Genomic DNA, 19,114 nt, shown 5'->3' with positions numbered 1-19,114 from the left:
AAAAGAAAGGAAACAAAAGGAAAGATATATACATATATATTCAATGTACATATATTAATGGTTACACAAAATCTTTTCTAGAATTTTGGTGATCCTTGTGCGAACCTACTTGGAGGTTCACACATATCGAATCACAACACTGTTGTTAATAAGATTTGACCCCTGACACTGTTCTCACTCCCTCGCCACAGGAACATTCTACCACTATTGAGATTTTTAGAAGGAAAGTTCATATACTGATAGTGTTTGTAACGCAAGGGATGTATACATACATGGAGTACCTCCAAAAATGTTTTTTTAAGACCACTAATTGGAATGAGGATAACATCTTTTCAAATATAAATGCAACTTCGCAAGCTATTCTAGACTTTCCCATCCCGAATGGCCTCAAGGTCGATTCTTCGTCCAAAACTACAGATTATCTGGCTTCATCATTCACTTTGTCAAATTTTCATCTGATAAATGGGTCATTGGCATATTTGTATTCGCTGTGTCCATTGACAAATACAATGGGTACAAAGGATGTATCATTGCAGGATGCAATTGCCGGTTTTAGAATCATCGAACCAATGATTACACTTCGAAACCAACCGGTAGGTCCAAAGACAAAGAAGCTGCGATATAGCAACAAGTATAACAACAACAACAACAACAACAAAAACATCAACAACAAGAAATATGCCATGAAAAAGGATAGCAGAAACTCTTTACTATATGGACGAATGTATTTCCCAGGCTCAGCATTGGAAGCCATGGTCATTAAAAGAATCAATGAAAATACCCAGTTACTTGTGAAATGTGTAAGTAATCCGCATTTGGAACGAAATGGGACCATGATAGTTTACTTGCAGAACAACACTATGAAGTACCTGCGTGAGTTGATATACTCAACTAACGAATCCCTTATTGGTCTAAGGTTTCTTTATAATTTAGGAAATCCAATCACCAAGAACATTAGTCCAGCATTGGCTCCAAAATTTGATAATTCAGTGGTGTCCGTGGGCACGGAGTTGTGGTTTGCAGCTCGAACAATGAGCCCCGGTTTATCTACTGCATTGAGATATTCAACTCGCTCAACTTCAACAGGCAAACCATTGACCATGACCCTCGCTGTTAACCCCATACTAGGTCATATATCATCCACATATACAGTGAAGACCTCAGTCGCGTCCACGTTTTGCTCAAAGTATGACTTTAATTTCTTTTCGTACGCAAGTAATCTCTCGCTAGGGTTTGAATTATACAGTTATGCTCGAAACAAAAATTATCTTAGCCCTGTGGAATCATCGATGATGCTTGAACAGCCAACGGCAACAGTACCAGGATCACTTCATAACCAGGCAACAAAACCAAGGAGAGAAAGCCAAAGACAAAAGAGCGAGGATTACATCTCTAGCTCTGATTCTGATTATACAAGAATGCAAGTTAAGGAGTTTGGACCAGGTGGGAGAATAACTAGTGAACAAAAATCTAATGATAGGCTCCCAAATAAAGTTTCCCCAATACAAAACAAAAGGGACAGGGGTAGGGAACACTTTACCAATAGCAGCAGCAATAATAGCAATAGCAATATCAACAGCAATGCCAACACCAATTTGGATGCTGCTTTTGAAGAAAAAGTAACCACTGCATTTCAGAATCTAGTTAATGCAAGTGACTTCTCAAGTGTAGTAAAAGTATCAACAAGCTTGAGAGATAAAACAGTCAAACTTTTATGGGAAGGTAGAGTCAAAGATTTTTTGGTGAGTACAGGTGCTCGAATCGCAATAAATCCCGTGACGAATGCACCAGAATTTAGCAAATTTGGTATTAATTTTTCTTACGCTTTTTGAGTCCATAAATAGCTGATTATATTATAGAGACAGAGCTCGACATAGCAGCATTAAATGATAAAATTTATATTTTCGTAGCAAACTAATTGATGATATGAAAATAGCAGGAAAACCTACAAAGCATTGTCTATAAAATTGTTTTTTTTTTTTTTTGGGTCCTTTATTGGTAGCTGTCGCTCACTTTTGATGTTAGAAAGTTTTCATCTAAATTTTTTTTTTTTTCTTTTCTTTTCATCTAATTATTTTTTTTTTTTTTTCTCAATTTCAGGATTCAATTTAGAATCAAATTAGAAAAAAAAAAGTTGGTATAACACTTTTTACTTTTTTGAAAGTAGGATTTATCAACTGTTTAAACCATACCATACCCCCTCCACTTTACGATATGTCTTCAACTTCCGCCACTGCTGGTCGGGAGCTCTTTGACCTTGTGAAAAATTCCAAATTGGCTCAAGTCTCAACGCCACGTTCAAAACTTATTAGATTCTCGCGTACTAAACCAACACACCAAACGATCTACACACCAACCACAAGTGCTCTCAGATCTGATTATGGTATGAAAAGAACTTTGCCTGCCAAGTACGGCAAGTCGCACATTGCATTTAATGATATTGATAATGCAAAGGAAATGCCAGATGTTGAAAAAGAATCCAGTTTCCACTATACGCGATTGATGTTTCAAGAACTTGGCAAACCATTAGCACAACGCTACTCAACAGAGAATCCTCTCTTTGCATCAGCATCCAACAAAAGCAACCTTCTTCCACCTGAGTACAAATTAGCCCACTGCTTGAATTTGCCCGAAAAAATTTCAACCGGTAAAGTCCTTGAGATTTTACGACAAACACCAGATATATACAGAAAATTTATGGACTACATGGCCAAAACCCACCCAGAGGTTGTTCTTACAAATTTTCAAGGAGAAACCAAAGAGTATCTCATGGAGTTTTTGAAACAATCGACTGAAGTGCAAAAGGAAGCAGTCACGATCTCGACATTGTCGAGACATCGCAAAAACATTGAAGGAACAGCTGGGTTCTCATATAACCAAAGAGGAAGACTTCAAAACACACCAAACGGTATCAAATATGAGACCATTGCTCCAGGTCGTATGGTGGGTACGAAAGAAGCTGCAATTGCTGGTTTAACTGCTAGTGTCGCTGAACGTTCGGCAATGATGCAATACAATTATGCAAGCAACGCTCCCGGTAAACATAGTAGGCAATTTAATGCGCCTTACCAAATTAACGATGCAGAATTGGCCGAAGATGGTTCAGTTAGAGTGTTTGCTCTGGGTATCAAGGTTGGTAACTGGTCAGAAAATGACAGGAGATATGCTGAAGCTAGAAAGAACATGAGCTTCAAGACAGAGAGAAACAGAGTAAATGATGAAAGTTTGGAAAACTTGTTGAACTTGATCCTTCCAAAGAAAAAGTAAATTGTTTAGTATTGACACGGAGCTTTTCTGTTTATTTTATTATGTACATATATAATACACTCCAAATGTGCTGCGATATCAATCTTTTTTCCCATTTCTTTTTTTTTTTTTTCTTTTTTTTTTTTTCTATTTTCTTTCTTCATTCATTATGTTTTAAAAATACCAACATTAAAATGAATGAAATTAAGATATAAAATTTTGAAAAAAAAAAAGAAACTCTTAAACACTTATACTTTCAGGTTTCGATGTAAATTCCTTCTCAGTGACAGATTCCAGGATTTGAGAACTACTCAGCTTCCTATTGACGTGTTCCTGGTCGCTATGCAGGCCATTATTTGTACTTGCAACGGGACATGTGTTTGAGGTCATTGATACACTTGAACTTGCACCATGCATATTTAACTCTGGATCAACATGTCCCTCAATTTTAACAGTATTATCTTCTCTAACCTCTCTCTTCCTTTTTGGGTATTTTCTCGGCTCGGGCTTTTCATGCGGAATACCTGTCATTTTCTTTTCTTCATTTTTCAACTCGACTCTAACATTCTCTGCTAATTCTTCATCCAACTTGCCATCAACTTGATACCACAATTGGTACGGGGAGAGCCTTGTTCCGACTTCCAAGATGTGTTCCATTTTAGTTCGAACTTCGTCTACGGGATGAAAGCTGTTGACAAATAAAGGAACAAATTTGTTTGGTATGCCATGGATGGTGAATGACATACTCGAATAAAGATAATTTGGCTCAGGCGGAGGCTTCAAAGACTTTGATGCAGCAGGAGCAGAAGTTCCGGTTGCCGTTGGTTTTTTTGATCTTGGCCCCTTGCGCTTCTTTTTACCTCCTCGTCTAATTGGTGGGGCACGTCTCTTGGCAGGAATCATCAAAGAATCATCAATAGCTGCTTTCTCTTGTGAATAACCATTGGTTCCTTCAGCTTCATTATTAATACTTTTTGCATCCTCTTTTTCTTCTTCTCCCTGAACACTGATCTCTTGTACCTTAATTTCGTTTCCCGTTTCCATTTCCTTATCGCCTTCTGTGATATTTAGAAGCTTTATGGAAGAAGCATCATTACTTAAATCATCTGTTTGATTACTTTCAAGCAAAGATGCCTCACCTCCATCGACTGATGATGTTTTTTCGTCTATATCCATTAAATCAGAATTCTCATTTTCCTTCTCCCTTTCTTTTTCTTTTTCTTTTTCCTCTTTTTCTTTTTCCTCTTTCTCTTTTCTGGCTTTTTCCTTTTCCGCTTCTTCCTCTTCCTCTAATGCCTTCTTTTTTTCATGATATTCTTTAAGTAAAAACTCATATTCGTCAACTTTATGCTGGTTATGAATCCACAAAAAACTTACCAATATGTCGCTTGTATCGGAATTGTCGCCGTTTTCAGCATTTACCATGGTTGATGGTTCAAGAACCTCGCAAATCGCATGTTTTGGAAACTGGAAGCGAACGTTGAGATTTTCCAAGAATTCAAACAACACAGTTGCATCATTCAGATATTTTTCCTGAAAAGCAGTCAATTTTGCATCTCTAGCTTTTGGAAAACCGTGTTGAGCCTCGGTCTCAACTCCTTCTGGGTTTTTGAAAGTCAGTGATTGTTCGAGCTTAACTTCGGATTGATGCTCAGGTTCAGGTTTAGGTTCAGATTGATGTTCAGATTGAGGTTGATGTTGAGTTTGAGGTTCAGATCGAGGTTGATGGTCAGGTTGAGGTTGATGTTCAGGTTCAGGTTGTGGTTCAGGTTGTGGTTCAGGTTGTGGTTCAGGTTGTGGTTCAGGTTGTGGTTCAGGTTGAGATTGATGTTCAGGTTGTGGTTCAGGTTGAGATTGATGTTCAGGTTCAGGTTGTGGTTCAGGTTGAGATTGATGTTCAAGTTGTGGTTCAGGTTGATGTTGAGCTTGAGGTTCAGATTGAGGTTCAGATTGAGGTTCAGATTGAGGTTGTTGTTCAAGTTCAGGTTGAGTCTGATGTTCAGGTTGCACCAGGGTGTATTTTTTAACCTGATCATCTTTCGGAGAATCGTTTTCCAGCTGGACCACCACTGGAGGATTAGTTACTAAAGTGGACGGCTTTGGAGCTTCGAGTTCTACTAGACCGTGTTCCACATCTGGTCGCAAATCCTTTGCGTCGTTTTGTTCTTGCATCGTATCAGAAGTCTTGGAATTTATTGGCGAACTGGTGGAGCCAATATCATTTTGCACTTCCGGAGCGCTGTTAGTTTGATCTCGAAAGTTGTGCTTGAAATTGCTTGATGCATTTTGGTCTGAACATAAATTATCCTTAGACGGTCTGGCATCGACGACATTGTTTGCTTGACTCAGTAACAGAGATGGAGTTGGATTATGATCCTTCTCTTCGGTCTTAATATCTGTTTCTGACAGAACCTCCTTCGAAACGCTGCGTCCACTACCACCTTTCTCTGCTTCCAGTTGCACTTCTTGCACAGAACTTAATTCTCGATTTATACCGATCATTTCAGATTTGCCTCCATTTTTGATTGCCGCTAAAGACTGAAGAACATCTTGTTCATTGTGTGGAGGGTGTCCTAATTGCCTTGCTTTTTCAATGTACTTTTGGAAAAGTAATATTTCCGGTACCAGTGCCATCCCGCTTGCTACTTTGTTCATAAGCTCGTTGAGTGACACATCGAGACGTGCAAGGTAGTTTAAATTTTCAATCATGAGTCTATTCTCGGGAGATTGCATGTCATCAGATGGTTGTTTCGTTTTAGATGATTTAGACAATTTAGGTTCTTTAGGAGCTTTGGGTTGCTTAGGTTCTTTAGGTTGTTTAGGTTGTTTAGGTTGTTTAGGTTGTTTAGGTGCTTTGGGTTGTTTAGGTTGTTTAGGTTGCTTAGGTTCTTTCGGTGCTTTAGGTTTGGTTTTGCGTTCTTTTCTTGGCTTTCCGCTTTTCGTTAATTTTACTTCTGGGTTTTCATTTTTGGAAATACCTTTTAACTCGTCATCACCGTTCTCCATTTTTTCATCCTTTACACCTGTTAACTTAATTGGATTAGACACATCTCCTAATGACAGTCCAGAAGCTGCTGTTGGCAAAACGGTAGCATCGGTGGAAGCAACAGGTATTTGAGCAGTAGAAGTGGAAGCTTGAGTAGAATCAGTAGGAGCAGCAGTAGTATCAGCAGTAGGAGCAGCAGTAGTATCAGCAGTAGGAGCAACAGTAGGGGCAGCAGTAGGAGCAGCAGTAGGGGCAGGACTTTGTTTTAGCTTCTCTAATCTTTCCAATTTTTCTAGCTTCTCCAATTCCTTAAGTCGCTTTCTTTCTTCTCTTTCCTTTGCTTCTTGTTCACGCTTCAATTTACGTTCCAACTTTTCTTGTTCCTTTTGTGCTTTTTTCTCAAGTCGCTCCTGTTTAAGTCTCATCTTTTCTTCCTTGGTGTTGCTACGCTCATCCTTGGCAATAAACACTCTGATGTCAAAGTAGTGCACACCAATAGTCAACCCGCATTCTAAAAGTTTAACCATGATGTCTCTTGCGCTAACGTCGTTGTTAAGGACACTTGATCGACTAGCAGAAACACCTTCGTTCGTTAAATGCAGTGGAACAGGTTTATCCTTCTCGAGAAGCTTTTTTATATAGCTAGACTGTTTAACCCAATATAGTTGGAACATTGGACACAGACGCAAATAAGTAGCTCGAGACCGAATTATAGAAAGATACAAAATACCAGTATCCTTAATTGTTAATGGTTGATGGAGAAACGACTCTTGTGCAGTTGATGAATATGTTACTGGAAAGTTGTGCACATTTTCAAACGGTCGTACAATCTGCTGACTCAGTTCTTCTTGTAACTTTTCAATTTCATCTCGTTTCGAGGATGTAATACGTCTTCTAATCCGTGGTGGCATATGATTATGGTGGATCTAATAAGCAAAAGGTAAAAATGGGACAGAAAGAAAGTGTGAGTGTAAAAAAGAAAAGATTGCGAGTATGTACATACAATCCCTCCAAGTTTTTTTTACCTATATAACTAGACTTGAATAATTCGCTTTTAATCTACTTTTTATTTTATTTTTTTATTTTATTTTATTTTATTTTTTTTATTTTAGATTCATCATGTTTATTATCGCGCATACTTTTTTGTAATCTACATAGTCTATTAATACAGCTCTATACACGTTACCCTGTAAAAATTATAAACTTTCTTCCAAAGCATCTAATCCTTGAGTAAAAAGCTGAATCATGGAGTCCAATTCATTGACTAAATTGTTTTTACTCGTGCTCGAGTCAAGGAAAAAATCCCCATTTATAGCGGGTACCGAAGGGAAAATAGTGGCCGATTTAGCGGTAAAAGAAGACGCTAAAGGTGGATGGGGGTGAGGATGAGGATGAGGATGAGGATGAGGAGGATTGAGGGGATTTTGAGGAAAAGCCGAAGCAGAAAAGCTAGAGTTGTGTTCTGATGTAGTTTCCACTGTCGATTTGGTATTGCCTAGAGTTAGATTCGGTTGCGAAGCGGAAGCATTGATAAACACTTGATTCGATGGCGACAGCGACAGCGACGGCTGCGGCTGCGGTTGAGGTTGCGGTTGCGGTTGAGGTTGCGATTGCGGTTGAGGTTGCGGTTGCGACTTCTTTTGCGCCAGAAGGCTGCTTTGATGAGGTTTACTTGTAGTGATGGATGATGTTTCTTTCGCAACACCCTTTTCAATTTGTGCATCTGGGTTTCCAGCAAACTGAATAGGTTCTTTCTCAGTTACTGGAGTCATGGAGATGGGCATCTGTGCCGCTTGCGATATGCTAATTCCAAACTGATTAACATCTTTGTCGTCACGATGTAGGTCACTACTGGTGGTCAATGCAGCTAATGTGTTGACAGTATTTGAAGGGGTGGGCATTTGAATAAAGCCCGGTCTATTTCGTCTTGCTTTGAGATTGGCAGAATGCAGGCCACTAGAATGAGCACCTTGCTGGGGCAAAATTGGCATTGAATGCTGTTGAACTAGTTGAGGTGGTGTACCCACTGTAGAACCAGGAACTCCTAAAGATGTGCTAGAATTGCCACCGATATTTATAGCACCTGCATTTGAGGTTCCTGCAGCTCGAGAAACATCGGTTGTAGATGCATTAAAATTTATTGGTTGCAAAAGTGGATTTGTATTACCCTGTAATGCTTTCATTTTCGAAGGTGAACCAGCCTTTGAGACAATGTTGGTAAGATTTTGCAAGCCTGAGCTAACTGGTGGCTTGGGAGAAGGAGTACGAATTGAATTACTGTTGTTTGTATAAGGAGGAGTATGTGGCATGGGCCCAGATGGTGTAGGAGATAGGTTGGAGCCAGAGTGACCTAGAGTGTTGGAAATCGTCTTTTTACGAGGCCTGGGTTCAACTGGTGATGTATTTAAAGGATTGAATCGGGATTCTAGCGCTCCTGAAGCAGATTGTGTGTGATACAATGCTGGTGGTCTATTTAGCACCTGTGGATTATGCAAGTTATTACTATTGCTGTTGCTCGTACTATTATTATTATTATTATTGTTGTTGTTATTATTGTTATTGTTATTGTTGTTATTGTTGCTGTTGTTGTTGGTGTGTGCAGTTAGATTACTTGTGGAAGGAAATGACGATAGCGCTTCCATATCCGGTATTTCAATTGTAGGAGACTCTGTTCCATCGTTTCCAATTGTCGGTGGTGCAGCATAGCCAGAAAACTCCAGCTTGTTCTCATCCGGATCTTCAAATAGCATTTGTAACGTCCTTGGGACATCTGAGGCGTTCTTCATTGTCCCTCCTTGCTGCAGCTGGTTAAAAGTTGCTGTATTATTTGATCTATCAGCTGTCGAGGACCCTTTAAGTGTTGGTAGGGTAGAATACGTATTTTCACCGCTCTGTGTTTCGTAATTTTTTGAGTAATCAACTTTGTTTATATCAATATCATTCTCCATCATATATTCCTTGGACTCTAAGGAGTCAAAGTCCCACTTAACTTGGATCTGGTCACCATTGGCGTTATTAGTGTTACCGTTATTATTTCCTACATCATCTTCTCCAAATCCGGGCAATTTATTTTTTACAATCTCATCAACGGTATCCTCATGTTCATGCTCTAAATTTATGAAAACGGAGTCTCTTGAAGAATGTCTTTCTCTCCAAAGTAAGTAACGTGATATGACTTCTTTCAAAATACCAGTAGGGTAATTTTTATAAAGTTTAACAAGTTTGCATCGGAGCAAGTCATCAGCCGAAGGTCGATCTTCAGGATTTTCATCAAGGCACAAGGCAACACATTCTTTAAGAGCTGGTGAATAGTCTCCTCCTTCTAATCGCGGAGGAGTTGCTTTAGCAATCAACTGCATGGCCCATGAAGCATCTTTGTCACAGTATGGAGGATTACCTGTTGCTGTTTCGTAGATGGTGACACCCAAAGACCAAATATCAGCCTTACTATTATATGTTTCCCCCGATTTAATAACTTCCGGAGCCATCCAGTATGGGGTTCCCGCCATGGTCGTTCGCCTTTGGGACTTTGATGAAATCTTTGCTGCCACTCCAAAATCACAAAGTTGGACATTTCCTTCTTTCGTTATTAGCACGTTTGCAGCTTTCAAATCACGATGAATCACTCCCATCTTATGAACTTCGCTTAAAGTCATCAATAACTCTCTAGTGATAATCGCAATGTACTTCTCTTCAAGTACACCTGGTTTGAGCAAAGTTCGTAGCGATCCACCTGCGCAGTAGTCCATTACTATCCAAAGCTTGGTGTCATGTAGAATCGATCCATAATAATGAGTAATGTTTGGCACATTTTTCAACTCCGAAAGAAACTGTATTTCTTGTTGAACATCCTTGATTTCTTCCTCTTCTGTATCTAGATTTAAAACTTTGATGGCGTAAATTTGTTTTGTTTGTTTGTGGTATGCTTTGTAAACAACACCGAATTTTCCCCTTCCAATGACTTCTGTTCTCTTGTATTGCAGTACTGAACTCATTGTGTTAAGTTCAGAATCACCTCACTATTACAGCTCATTCAAGTTATGTTGAAAGATTTTTAAAATTAAAAGGAAAAAAAAAAAAAAGAGAAAAAAACAATTGGGGCCAGTAACTTCTTGAGGTTGAAGTGTGTGCAATATGAGGAGCGAACTAGTATAAAGCAGATTCCAATTTAAAATTTTAGAATCCAATAGTTGAAAAAGGAAATACATATTGATCTGGGGTTTTGGGTAGGCGTGTTTTCACTACATAGGAATCTGACGAAAATGCGAACGAAAAAGAAAAAATTGGGCCAGAACCAAAACTAAGAACAGAAGGGGTGAGAGTAAACAAAAGAGCGGAAATTGTATGCAAAGGGAAAGCCTGGTCTTTCGCGTTTATTATTTTGTAAATCATAACTACTACACGAACTACTACACGACCTATTGTTATCACAATGTTGCAAATGTGAATACCTTAGAATTCAATTGTTTGATTTTAATTCTCTCTGGCATGAGTCAAAGATTGAATGCGATAAGTTTATAGGAAACGAACTAATACCATCATCAACAACGATAACGATAACAACAACAACAACAACAACAACAACAACAACAACAACAACAACTCAATACACTATTATTACTTTGCATGCATTGAGATTCAATGACGTGCAATTGCAGAAAGTTAAATCAGGAATAGTAAGGTTTACACAATGGATAAACATCCTTAGTCTATAAATTCTTGTCTCTTATACGATCGAAAGTGTTTTATATACCTAGCAGTTTCATCAATTGATCTTGTTCATACGTTAGCAGTCGTTTGCGCTTGAACAGGCCGTCATGAGAGCTCAAGAGAGATGTATACGTCTCCAAAGACTCTCTTTGAACATCACCATCATGAACATCAACTTCTGCTCCCCCATCTGCATCCCTATTCACATCCCCATTTGCAAATTCTTCCCTCTCCTCTTCATCTTCTATTTCACCTAAATTTATCAACTGGTTCTGTTCACCAGAGTCTAACAGATCAACGGGAGTCTGCTGTAACAAAATATTATTCTCTGTAGAGTTTGATGAATCGGTGGAAACAAACGTCTTTAACAATGCAGTTTGCTCCGAATATCGATTTGCCTTGGCAAGCAAGTCCTGGGTATTACCTGCTGTGTCAAGGGTTGAAAGTTTATTATTATCTGGATAGTCTTCATAAAATCTCTCGTCATTGTCCCGATGTTGGCATTTAGCACCCTGAAATGAAGCATCCAAACTGAGAATAAGAACTCCGACCAAAACGGCAAGTAAACCCACCAAAATCCATGCAAATTGTATTTTCGACATCTTGTGATCAACGAGTAGTCTATTATAAGCCACGTCATTGATCAAGTTTATCAAGTTGTAAACAAGAAAACAAAGTGGGTATAGCACAGCAGTAGTGACATGAGCCAAGCCCAAATTGAAACTAGTAAGTTGTAAGCCAACAATCATAAGCATTGCAACTAGAAGTAAATAAGGAGTTGGTTGCGAGAATATCTCTTTTGATTCTCGACTTATGATTGATTCTATTATGACATCAATGATAGATTTCGCAAATAAAAACGTATGCGCTGTTAAGGTCCCACTAATGATACCATAGTTTATACCTTTCCAAAACTGATACTTGTTAAATTTCACAAGTAAAATGTCGCGTTTTCCGTTTTTTATAGCGTATCTTTGTCGATGCTGGTTTGCCTCTTGAAGTTTGCGACTTAAGTAAATGTAATTTATAAAGAATAAAGCAAACATGGCCACAAACGTCCCAAAAAACCAAATTGAGAAAGATGAAAAAAATAAGCGGTGTAAGATTTTTTCAAACCTCTCTGATATTGGAATAGAAGGGTTAAGGTGACCAGCACCGGACCCTCCTCCATTACCAGAGGAACCATTCATAGCAATGGTAAAGGCTCCAACTGCAATTATCGCTGTACCGATCCACAACTTTGTAGTGAAATGATCCTCTTTTAAAAGCAAACAGCTGAAAATCGAATTAAAAATGAGTCCAATGTTTTGAAGTGGCGATAAAATTATCAATGGTAAAGTTGAAATTTGAACAACTGAACCCAAGACATTGGCAATGATAAAAAGAGTAAAGCCAAAGTACCACATATTGCGCTTACGTGTCTGGATATGCTGGTGTTGATATAGCAGTAACTCGTGACTTCCTTCATTCGCATCACTGCAAGTACCATTGTGAGCACTCGAAAGATGGGTTTGGTTCTGGCTTTGTTTATGCAGTTTGTCGATTGACAACAAGTGTGATTTCCTTTGCAATGTTATTCCAAAAGACTGTACCGCTGACGATACTACTGCTACACTGCAACCAATGGCAACTGCCGATTGCGATGACTCTGCCATCTCTTGTAGGGACATTATCTTACAAAAGAATCAAACCGAAAAAAAAAAAAAAGTAAATCTTGAGGATTGAGTTGGAATATTTATGATATTTGTGCGAATCTCTTGAATGGTTTCAATACTTGGACATTGAATGCTTATAGTTTGACAAGATACAATTTTTGGATAAATATCGTATGCAGATTTGAAGATATGATACTATTATGATTTCGTTTTGTTTCGTTTAGGGTAATTCTTTTAGTCACTTTTCTTGAATCTTAGTTATTCTGCTAAAAGGAAATTGGAAAAATATTTATTGAGAATATTGTTGGATTTGATTCCTTCGCTGTATTTCTTGTCGTTATTGTTGTTGTTGTTGTTGTTATTGTTATTGTTGTTTTCAAAAGCTCAATTAATTTGTTGTAGACGTGGTCTCCAGATGTTACATACAGAACAATTTAGACTGTTTCAGGCAATCAAGTGTCTCGCTCTTTTGTTGAGGGGCAGTGTTCGATTTTGTGCAAACTCGGAGGGAAAACATTATGCTTCCGCCTCTTGTTGACACACGCACACACACACAATCATTCGTGTCTTCCACAATGAATCTCTTACACACACATACACACATACACTCTCTCTCTGTCGCTGTTCAAAACTCATACAAGATTAACTAGTACATACTCACGACTCTGATACATACACTTCCAATCAACGCAGCTGAGTAGTACTTTTGCGTGCTATGAAAGATGATGTTGCTAGTATTATAGACTATCTAGACACGTCTAGTGTCACTCAAACAACATATGGTCTTCACATTCTAGACCACTTGTTATTTCGACTTATTGCAGAAATCGAAACCCAATCGGAGTCACACCCGTCTGAGTTGCTCCAAGAATTTATTGACACACAAGACAACGTGGCTTTCAATTTGGTTTCGTATTTAGTCGATGCTTATAGATATGACCTACCTGAAAAAGAGCAACTTTTACTCAATAGATCTATTCAAGGCTGCTTGTTGATTCATCCCGCATCGAGGCTTGTGTTCAACCGGGCAAAGAACATGAAGAGATTGTTACATGTATTGAGCGACCTGCCAAAAACCTCAATAACCGTTGCAGTCATCTCTACATTGATTCATGTTTTGTTAAAGTGTCCAACCAACTATCGTGTTTTTGAAGCTTGTGGGGGTTGTAGTATTGTCATTAGACATTTGCGACTAAATTCAGCTGATGAGATTTCTCAACCAGCAGCCACAGCAACAACATCAGTATCCGGGCAAATAGCTCGTACATCGACATCGCTGGCTTTTGATCAACAGACTTTAAATTTTAAAATAATCGAATTCTTGATGCTTTATTTGTCGGAAGAAGAAGAACAAGAAGAACAAGAAGGGGAAGGAGAAGGGTTTGATCACTACAAACAAAGAAAGACTGTTCAAGAAAAAGCAAAACTATTTGAAAAAGAATTTCCAGAGATTGATTTATTGATTGAGAATCTCAACTCATTAGGTAGCTTACAATGAAATTGTCTATAAACTCTATTTTCTATCCATTGTATAGGTCAATTAAACTAACGGCAACTAAAGTTTCATCCCGTAATTTTTCATAAACTCTTGTTGGGCTTTTTCAATTGTGCCTGTTGAATATCTGCTCTGGGAAAATGTTATAGGTGTAGCAAGATTATCTGAATCATGGGTCAAAACTTTTGGTTGAGGATCAGAACGAGTCTTAACGTTCATAGCAGTAACAGCACCTTGTACATCTCCAATCATTCTCCTTTTCAGATTACTCTGTCGTTCAGATGACCTTGATTGATTTGTCATAATTTTGTCACCACTCTTGAATTTCGCTGTAGATGAAGGGATATTAAACATGGAGTATTGATTTAATTGTCTATACTTTGGCAAAATTTTATATGGTTCAAATTTATCTGCCTCGTATTTTCTTTGTCTCAAAACAAGTGTTGCGTCATCTCTTTCACCCTCTTCAAGGTTTGTTTTGTCCACATTAAGCCCTATCAATTCACGCTGTTTTGAATTCAAAGGTAAGTCCCAACATTGGTCTTGACCTTTGATAAGTTTGAAACTAGCGAAAATTAATTTGAGTAACGAAGGTATCAAGATTAACCTTCCTATCAATTTCATAACTTGACCATTCATCAAAAGTCGATTTATTTGTTGGTTTTCTTTGAGCATTTGAACATAAACTGGCTGGGCTTTGAGCCTAGTATCATACAAGAAGATAAGCTTTTCAATAAGCGATCGAAATGTGAGAAGAATCAAAAAATATAAAAGGTTGCGGAGTAACATTTTGACATAATATTCAAGATCAACTTGTCTTGTAATTGCTTGCTTAACAATAGGATTCTCCCATTCCCCAGTTGGATTATCGGAAACGTCACGTTCAGTTAACGCTTCTTCATTTTCTTCTTCCAAGTCATCCTTGATACTTTGGAGTAGATCATGTTCATCATAATCTCGCGAAGAATACGAATACTTGTATTGTTTTTGAGCTAGTTTTGATCCAGCAGTGTTAACTTCTACTATACCTTCATCAAGTTGGACATTGGGCGGTATATAATCTTTCAATTCATTGTAAAAATTTTTAAGTCCTGTAGACCGTGGTTGATAGTACAATGGACGATCATGAGATTTAACTTCATCAGCTCTCGACTTGGTCTCTTCGTCTTTTGCTCTTAAACTTAATCGTGTTTGTAGAATTCGGAAATCGATGTCGCTGAGTGATAAGCTGTCTACATCTAGCTGCTGTTCTGAACTCTTTTTATTGATGTAGTTGATACTATTGTCATTATGAATGCTAGTACTAATGTTTTTACTATCGTTAGATGTTGGTAGCAACATATTTGCTGTATTTGATGGTTGTTGGTAAGTAGCAAAATGAAGTCTACTCGAACTGTCATCGGGAAGCTTGACTAAACTGTCCCTTTTTGTTTTATAGTTGTTGTTGTTGTTGTTGTTGTTGTTGCTGCTGGTTGCTGAGAGAGATTGCGTGGGATCCCTGTACCTATCAAGTACATCCTCATATAATGTAGTCGTCATTATGGAGTATCTAGGGACACCTTCCTGTGTGTAAATTGAAAGATTCTCCTGATTATAATGCAAAGCGTTATCCTAAATCTAGATCCTGAACTGTTTGTTGTAGGTAAGTCCTCGTTAGAGTGCGTATGTTATATTAGTGCTAAACATAAAAGTTATCAACATTGATCACGTGATAAAAACAACAGCTACAACTTATTTTTCTTTTACGCTCAATCCCATCGCACAATTGAGTGGAACGTTGAAAATATAAATTCTTCAAGCTCAAAAATATTATCACTTACGTTTTACTTCTTTTCCAACTTCTTCTTCTTTTTCTTTTTCTTCTTTTCGTCATTAAGGAGCACTCAATTGATTAAAACGTATGTGGAATTCAATAAACTGATATCTATCTATATATATACACATAAAATGGAAATTTTTTCAATGATGAACCAAATGTTTACACAGACCTGTACTGAGCGGATTGGCTACGGCTGGTCCCGTTCTGAAGGATAACGACATGCCTCTTCTGACAGAGATTTCCCATAAATCTACATGAAACCGTGTAAGGTTCTTATACTAACTATTAGATGCAGTAGGTTATACCGTTTAATTAGATAGTTTTTTTTTCAATAAAAGTGCTGTTTCTTTTTTTTTTTCACCAATTATAAACTATTTGTAGTATACTGTGTTTTTGTTCTTTTCTTGCTTGCCCGGCTAGTCACTCTGTCTCTGAGATTAAACATCATGAAATTTTGTAATATTTTACATTATCTACTATTGACCACACACAACTATTGTAAATTTTACTTCCAGTTGTTTTAACCAAAAAACCTCAATTATAAGATAATGAAGGTTGTATCTACACAACTAGTTGAATAGATGCATAAAGAAAAAGAAAAGAAACAAAGACTAATACGAAAAAGAGGAAAAGAGAAAAGAAGAAAATGGAAAAGAAATACTTTTGATCTACATGATTATCGACTTGTCGTTACTTTATAATTTTTATTTTATATTAACAAATCCACCTCTTGAACAATAAAGAATACATGCTACAATGAATAACAACCAAACAGAAACAATCTATTCTGTTTACTTGTTCTTGTGTGTCAATCTTTTCAAGTAGAATGCTAATTCTTCACCTTCCAAAATGTAACCATCACATCTACCGGATTGACCTGGTCTTGATGAAATGACAGCGTACAATCTACCAGCACCGAATTGTGAGTCGACAGCTGATTCAATGGCAGCAGCACCTGATCTTGAAGCCAATTTTCTTTCCAACTTTCTGGATCTCTTGACTTCTTCAGCTTCAGCCTCAACAGCTTGTTGGTGCTTCTTCTTACCCAAGGTAGCACCGTAGTGGTTCTCGTACCATTGTCTGAAAGGAGTAGCATCAATTTGAACAACAGCAGATTTGGTCAAAGTGTTAGTTCTAACCAACTCGTTGTTTGAAGGGTGGTAGACGACACCTGCAATTCTGGTCTTTTTGGCAATACCTTCAGAAGCCCATGAAAAGTTACCGGTTTCAACTCTCAAAGCTCTGAATTTTTCGTTACCACCTCTAGTTCTGACACTGTGGATTCTCTTTGGTCCAATCTTGGTGTTAGCTGATTGTCTACCCAATTCAAACTTTCTCTTCTTTCTGAATTGGGCTCTCTTAGCACCAGTGGCTGATCTTTTGTGACGTGAATCTCTAGAAATACCCATGTTTGCCTAAAATAAATGTTAGTAACCTTGCCAATTTCCAATGCAGGAGACAGATTTTGCATCAACATGCTGTATTTTCATGTTAATTGAAAAATAGTTTTCAAAAATAAAGTTTCTTTTCTTATGTTCATCCTTTGCTTTTTCTATTGTTAATCCAATGAGCCACCAGCTTACTAGTTTTTAGGTGAAGTGGTCGAATTTCCATCCAAGGGAATAGTTTTCAATACTCTCTTGGCTCAATCAATAGAAAAAAGTATCTTATAAATTTCTCAATGTAATAAGAACTTCATCGTTTGATGTCTTCAATACCAAACTTGTAATTAGTCAAACTTTGATATTCATCAATAATGTTTTCTTCTATCTTCCTTTTCTGTAACAGTGGAACATAATCCTATTGATGTTGATGCTATCGCTGATGCTGACGATGATAATGACAATAATAATAATAATGATAATAATGATGATGATGATGATGATGATGCTAGCTTCTGTCTCCTATATCATTTGGTCATGAACATACTATTCAATATCACTGATGGTTGTACAATAGGAAGAGTTTTAAGATCCTTAGACAAAATTTTTTTTTAATAAGGTGAAAAATTGATAGTGTGCTTTGGGAGAGCGAGAAAGCGAGAGGTAGAGTGAGATTGAGTGTGTGAGGATTTTGCGCGTACAGTCTGTGCATGAGACAGAGAGCGAGAGAGAGAGAGAGAGATATATAGATATAGAGGCAGCCACTGTGTGTGTTTGTTAGTCTGGCTCAATGTGTGTGTATGAAGAATTTGCAGTGCGCGCTCATTACTTAGTTTTTTAATAGTAAAGAAAAGCACGTGAAACCAAAATGGTAGCTTCGTTGACAATATAAAATGAACTATTTAAGTTCCTTATGTCGTGTATATGTGCTCAAATTCAGAAGTTCACGCGTGCTCTATAATTATTAGGGTAAAAACCTAACTCTTTGGTTTGGGGCCATGGTTCGCCGATTTGTCTGTTAGTATAATGAATTTGTCTCGCTTATCGCGAGAGAGGCCACATCGCAGAATCACGCCAATTCCCGAGCGTTAATCCGAGATGACGTAGATTTTTCATAGTCTTTGATCTCTAAACACGTAATAGCATTATACATTGGCACTTGAGTTTTCCCTTTGACTCTTTTTGTTACCACTCGATTATTGCAAAGATAATGGAAGCTATATATGATGAGATAGAGATAGAGGATTTCACATTTGACCCAGTCACGCAACTATTCCAGTACCCTTGTCCTTGTGGGGATCGATTTGCCATCAGTCTTGACGATATGCAGGATGGAGAAGATATTGCAGTGTGTCCTAGTTGTTCATTGATGGTTAAAGTGATTTTCGAACTTGAGGATCTTAAAGAATATATCGAAGAAGTTAGTGGATAAAGCATGCTGATGATAGACTAGCAACATCATTATTTAGTCTTAAATATACTTTGCGAAAGGAAGATAACAAAAAGTGAAAACCAACAACAAATAGCCAAAAATCAAACTAAATCAAACCTAAAAAAAGGTGATTACAGGCTTTGAATAAAAGAAGGTGACTACACTAGAGTCTGTAGTGGGCTCATAAATCAACTCAAGGGTTCTGAAATACAACTAGAGTATTTCCATACATGAAGTATGTTTTGGACACGTTTGTAGTGAGCTTTGCTTCACATGACTACGACTATTAATTACGTTTTTGGCCAGCTAGTTTCGGGTGGTGGTGTAGTTTAATTGATAAACTGCACATTCTTTTACAAACAAGAATGTTCAATGGAATGTCCTCGCAA

At 37.7% G+C, this 19,114-nt stretch overlaps 9 protein-coding genes across 9 annotated transcripts; 4 read left to right on the top strand and 5 right to left on the bottom strand. All coding sequences in view use genetic code 12, as the record gives it.

Moving 5' to 3' along the window:
* Window positions 1–272: 272 nt before the first annotated feature.
* MDM10 (Mitochondrial distribution and morphology protein 10) lies at window positions 273–1,832 on the top strand (the record flags this gene model as incomplete). Its single annotated transcript, XM_001528432.2, has 1 exon — window positions 273–1,832. The coding sequence occupies one exon, from the start codon at window positions 273–275 to the stop codon at window positions 1,830–1,832; it is 1,560 nt and encodes a 519-aa protein (XP_001528482.2).
* A 382-nt stretch (window positions 1,833–2,214) lies between these two features.
* On the top strand, window positions 2,215–3,267 carry MRP51 (mitochondrial ribosomal small subunit component; the record flags this gene model as incomplete). The annotated part of the gene is made up of 1 exon (XM_001528431.1): window positions 2,215–3,267. The coding sequence occupies one exon, from the start codon at window positions 2,215–2,217 to the stop codon at window positions 3,265–3,267; it is 1,053 nt and encodes a 350-aa protein (XP_001528481.2).
* Window positions 3,268–3,486: 219 nt separating this feature from the next.
* On the bottom strand, window positions 3,487–7,143 carry SWC3 (SWR1-complex protein 3; the record flags this gene model as incomplete). Its single annotated transcript, XM_001528430.1, has 1 exon — window positions 3,487–7,143. One exon carries the CDS (start codon window positions 7,141–7,143, stop codon window positions 3,487–3,489), a length of 3,657 nt encoding a protein of 1,218 aa, XP_001528480.2.
* A 285-nt stretch (window positions 7,144–7,428) lies between these two features.
* On the bottom strand, window positions 7,429–10,227 carry KIC1 (kinase that interacts with cdc31p; the record flags this gene model as incomplete). Its single annotated transcript, XM_001528429.1, has 1 exon — window positions 7,429–10,227. The coding sequence occupies one exon, from the start codon at window positions 10,225–10,227 to the stop codon at window positions 7,429–7,431; it is 2,799 nt and encodes a 932-aa protein (XP_001528479.2).
* A 750-nt stretch (window positions 10,228–10,977) lies between these two features.
* PVL30_000961 (uncharacterized protein) lies at window positions 10,978–12,597 on the bottom strand (the record flags this gene model as incomplete). Its single annotated transcript, XM_001528428.2, has 1 exon — window positions 10,978–12,597. The coding sequence occupies one exon, from the start codon at window positions 12,595–12,597 to the stop codon at window positions 10,978–10,980; it is 1,620 nt and encodes a 539-aa protein (XP_001528478.2).
* A 715-nt stretch (window positions 12,598–13,312) lies between these two features.
* On the top strand, window positions 13,313–14,095 carry PVL30_000960 (uncharacterized protein; the record flags this gene model as incomplete). Its single annotated transcript, XM_001528427.1, has 1 exon — window positions 13,313–14,095. The coding sequence occupies one exon, from the start codon at window positions 13,313–13,315 to the stop codon at window positions 14,093–14,095; it is 783 nt and encodes a 260-aa protein (XP_001528477.2).
* Window positions 14,096–14,152: 57 nt separating this feature from the next.
* PVL30_000959 (uncharacterized protein) lies at window positions 14,153–15,433 on the bottom strand (the record flags this gene model as incomplete). The annotated part of the gene is made up of 1 exon (XM_001528426.2): window positions 14,153–15,433. The coding sequence occupies one exon, from the start codon at window positions 15,431–15,433 to the stop codon at window positions 14,153–14,155; it is 1,281 nt and encodes a 426-aa protein (XP_001528476.2).
* Window positions 15,434–16,702: 1,269 nt separating this feature from the next.
* On the bottom strand, window positions 16,703–17,320 carry RPS8A (ribosomal protein S8A; the record flags this gene model as incomplete). Its single annotated transcript, XM_001528425.1, has 1 exon — window positions 16,703–17,320. One exon carries the CDS (start codon window positions 17,318–17,320, stop codon window positions 16,703–16,705), a length of 618 nt encoding a protein of 205 aa, XP_001528475.1.
* Window positions 17,321–18,503: 1,183 nt separating this feature from the next.
* Window positions 18,504–18,725, top strand: DPH3 (Diphthamide biosynthesis protein 3; the record flags this gene model as incomplete). The annotated part of the gene is made up of 1 exon (XM_001528424.1): window positions 18,504–18,725. The coding sequence occupies one exon, from the start codon at window positions 18,504–18,506 to the stop codon at window positions 18,723–18,725; it is 222 nt and encodes a 73-aa protein (XP_001528474.1).
* Between the last annotated feature and the right edge of the window lie 389 nt (window positions 18,726–19,114).

This window comes from Lodderomyces elongisporus, chromosome 1 (genome assembly GCF_030384665.1).
Source record: "Lodderomyces elongisporus chromosome 1, complete sequence".
In the NCBI taxonomy this organism is placed as follows: Eukaryota; Fungi; Ascomycota; class Pichiomycetes; order Serinales; family Debaryomycetaceae; genus Lodderomyces; species Lodderomyces elongisporus.
This window is presented reverse-complemented; position numbering and strand designations above follow the sequence as displayed.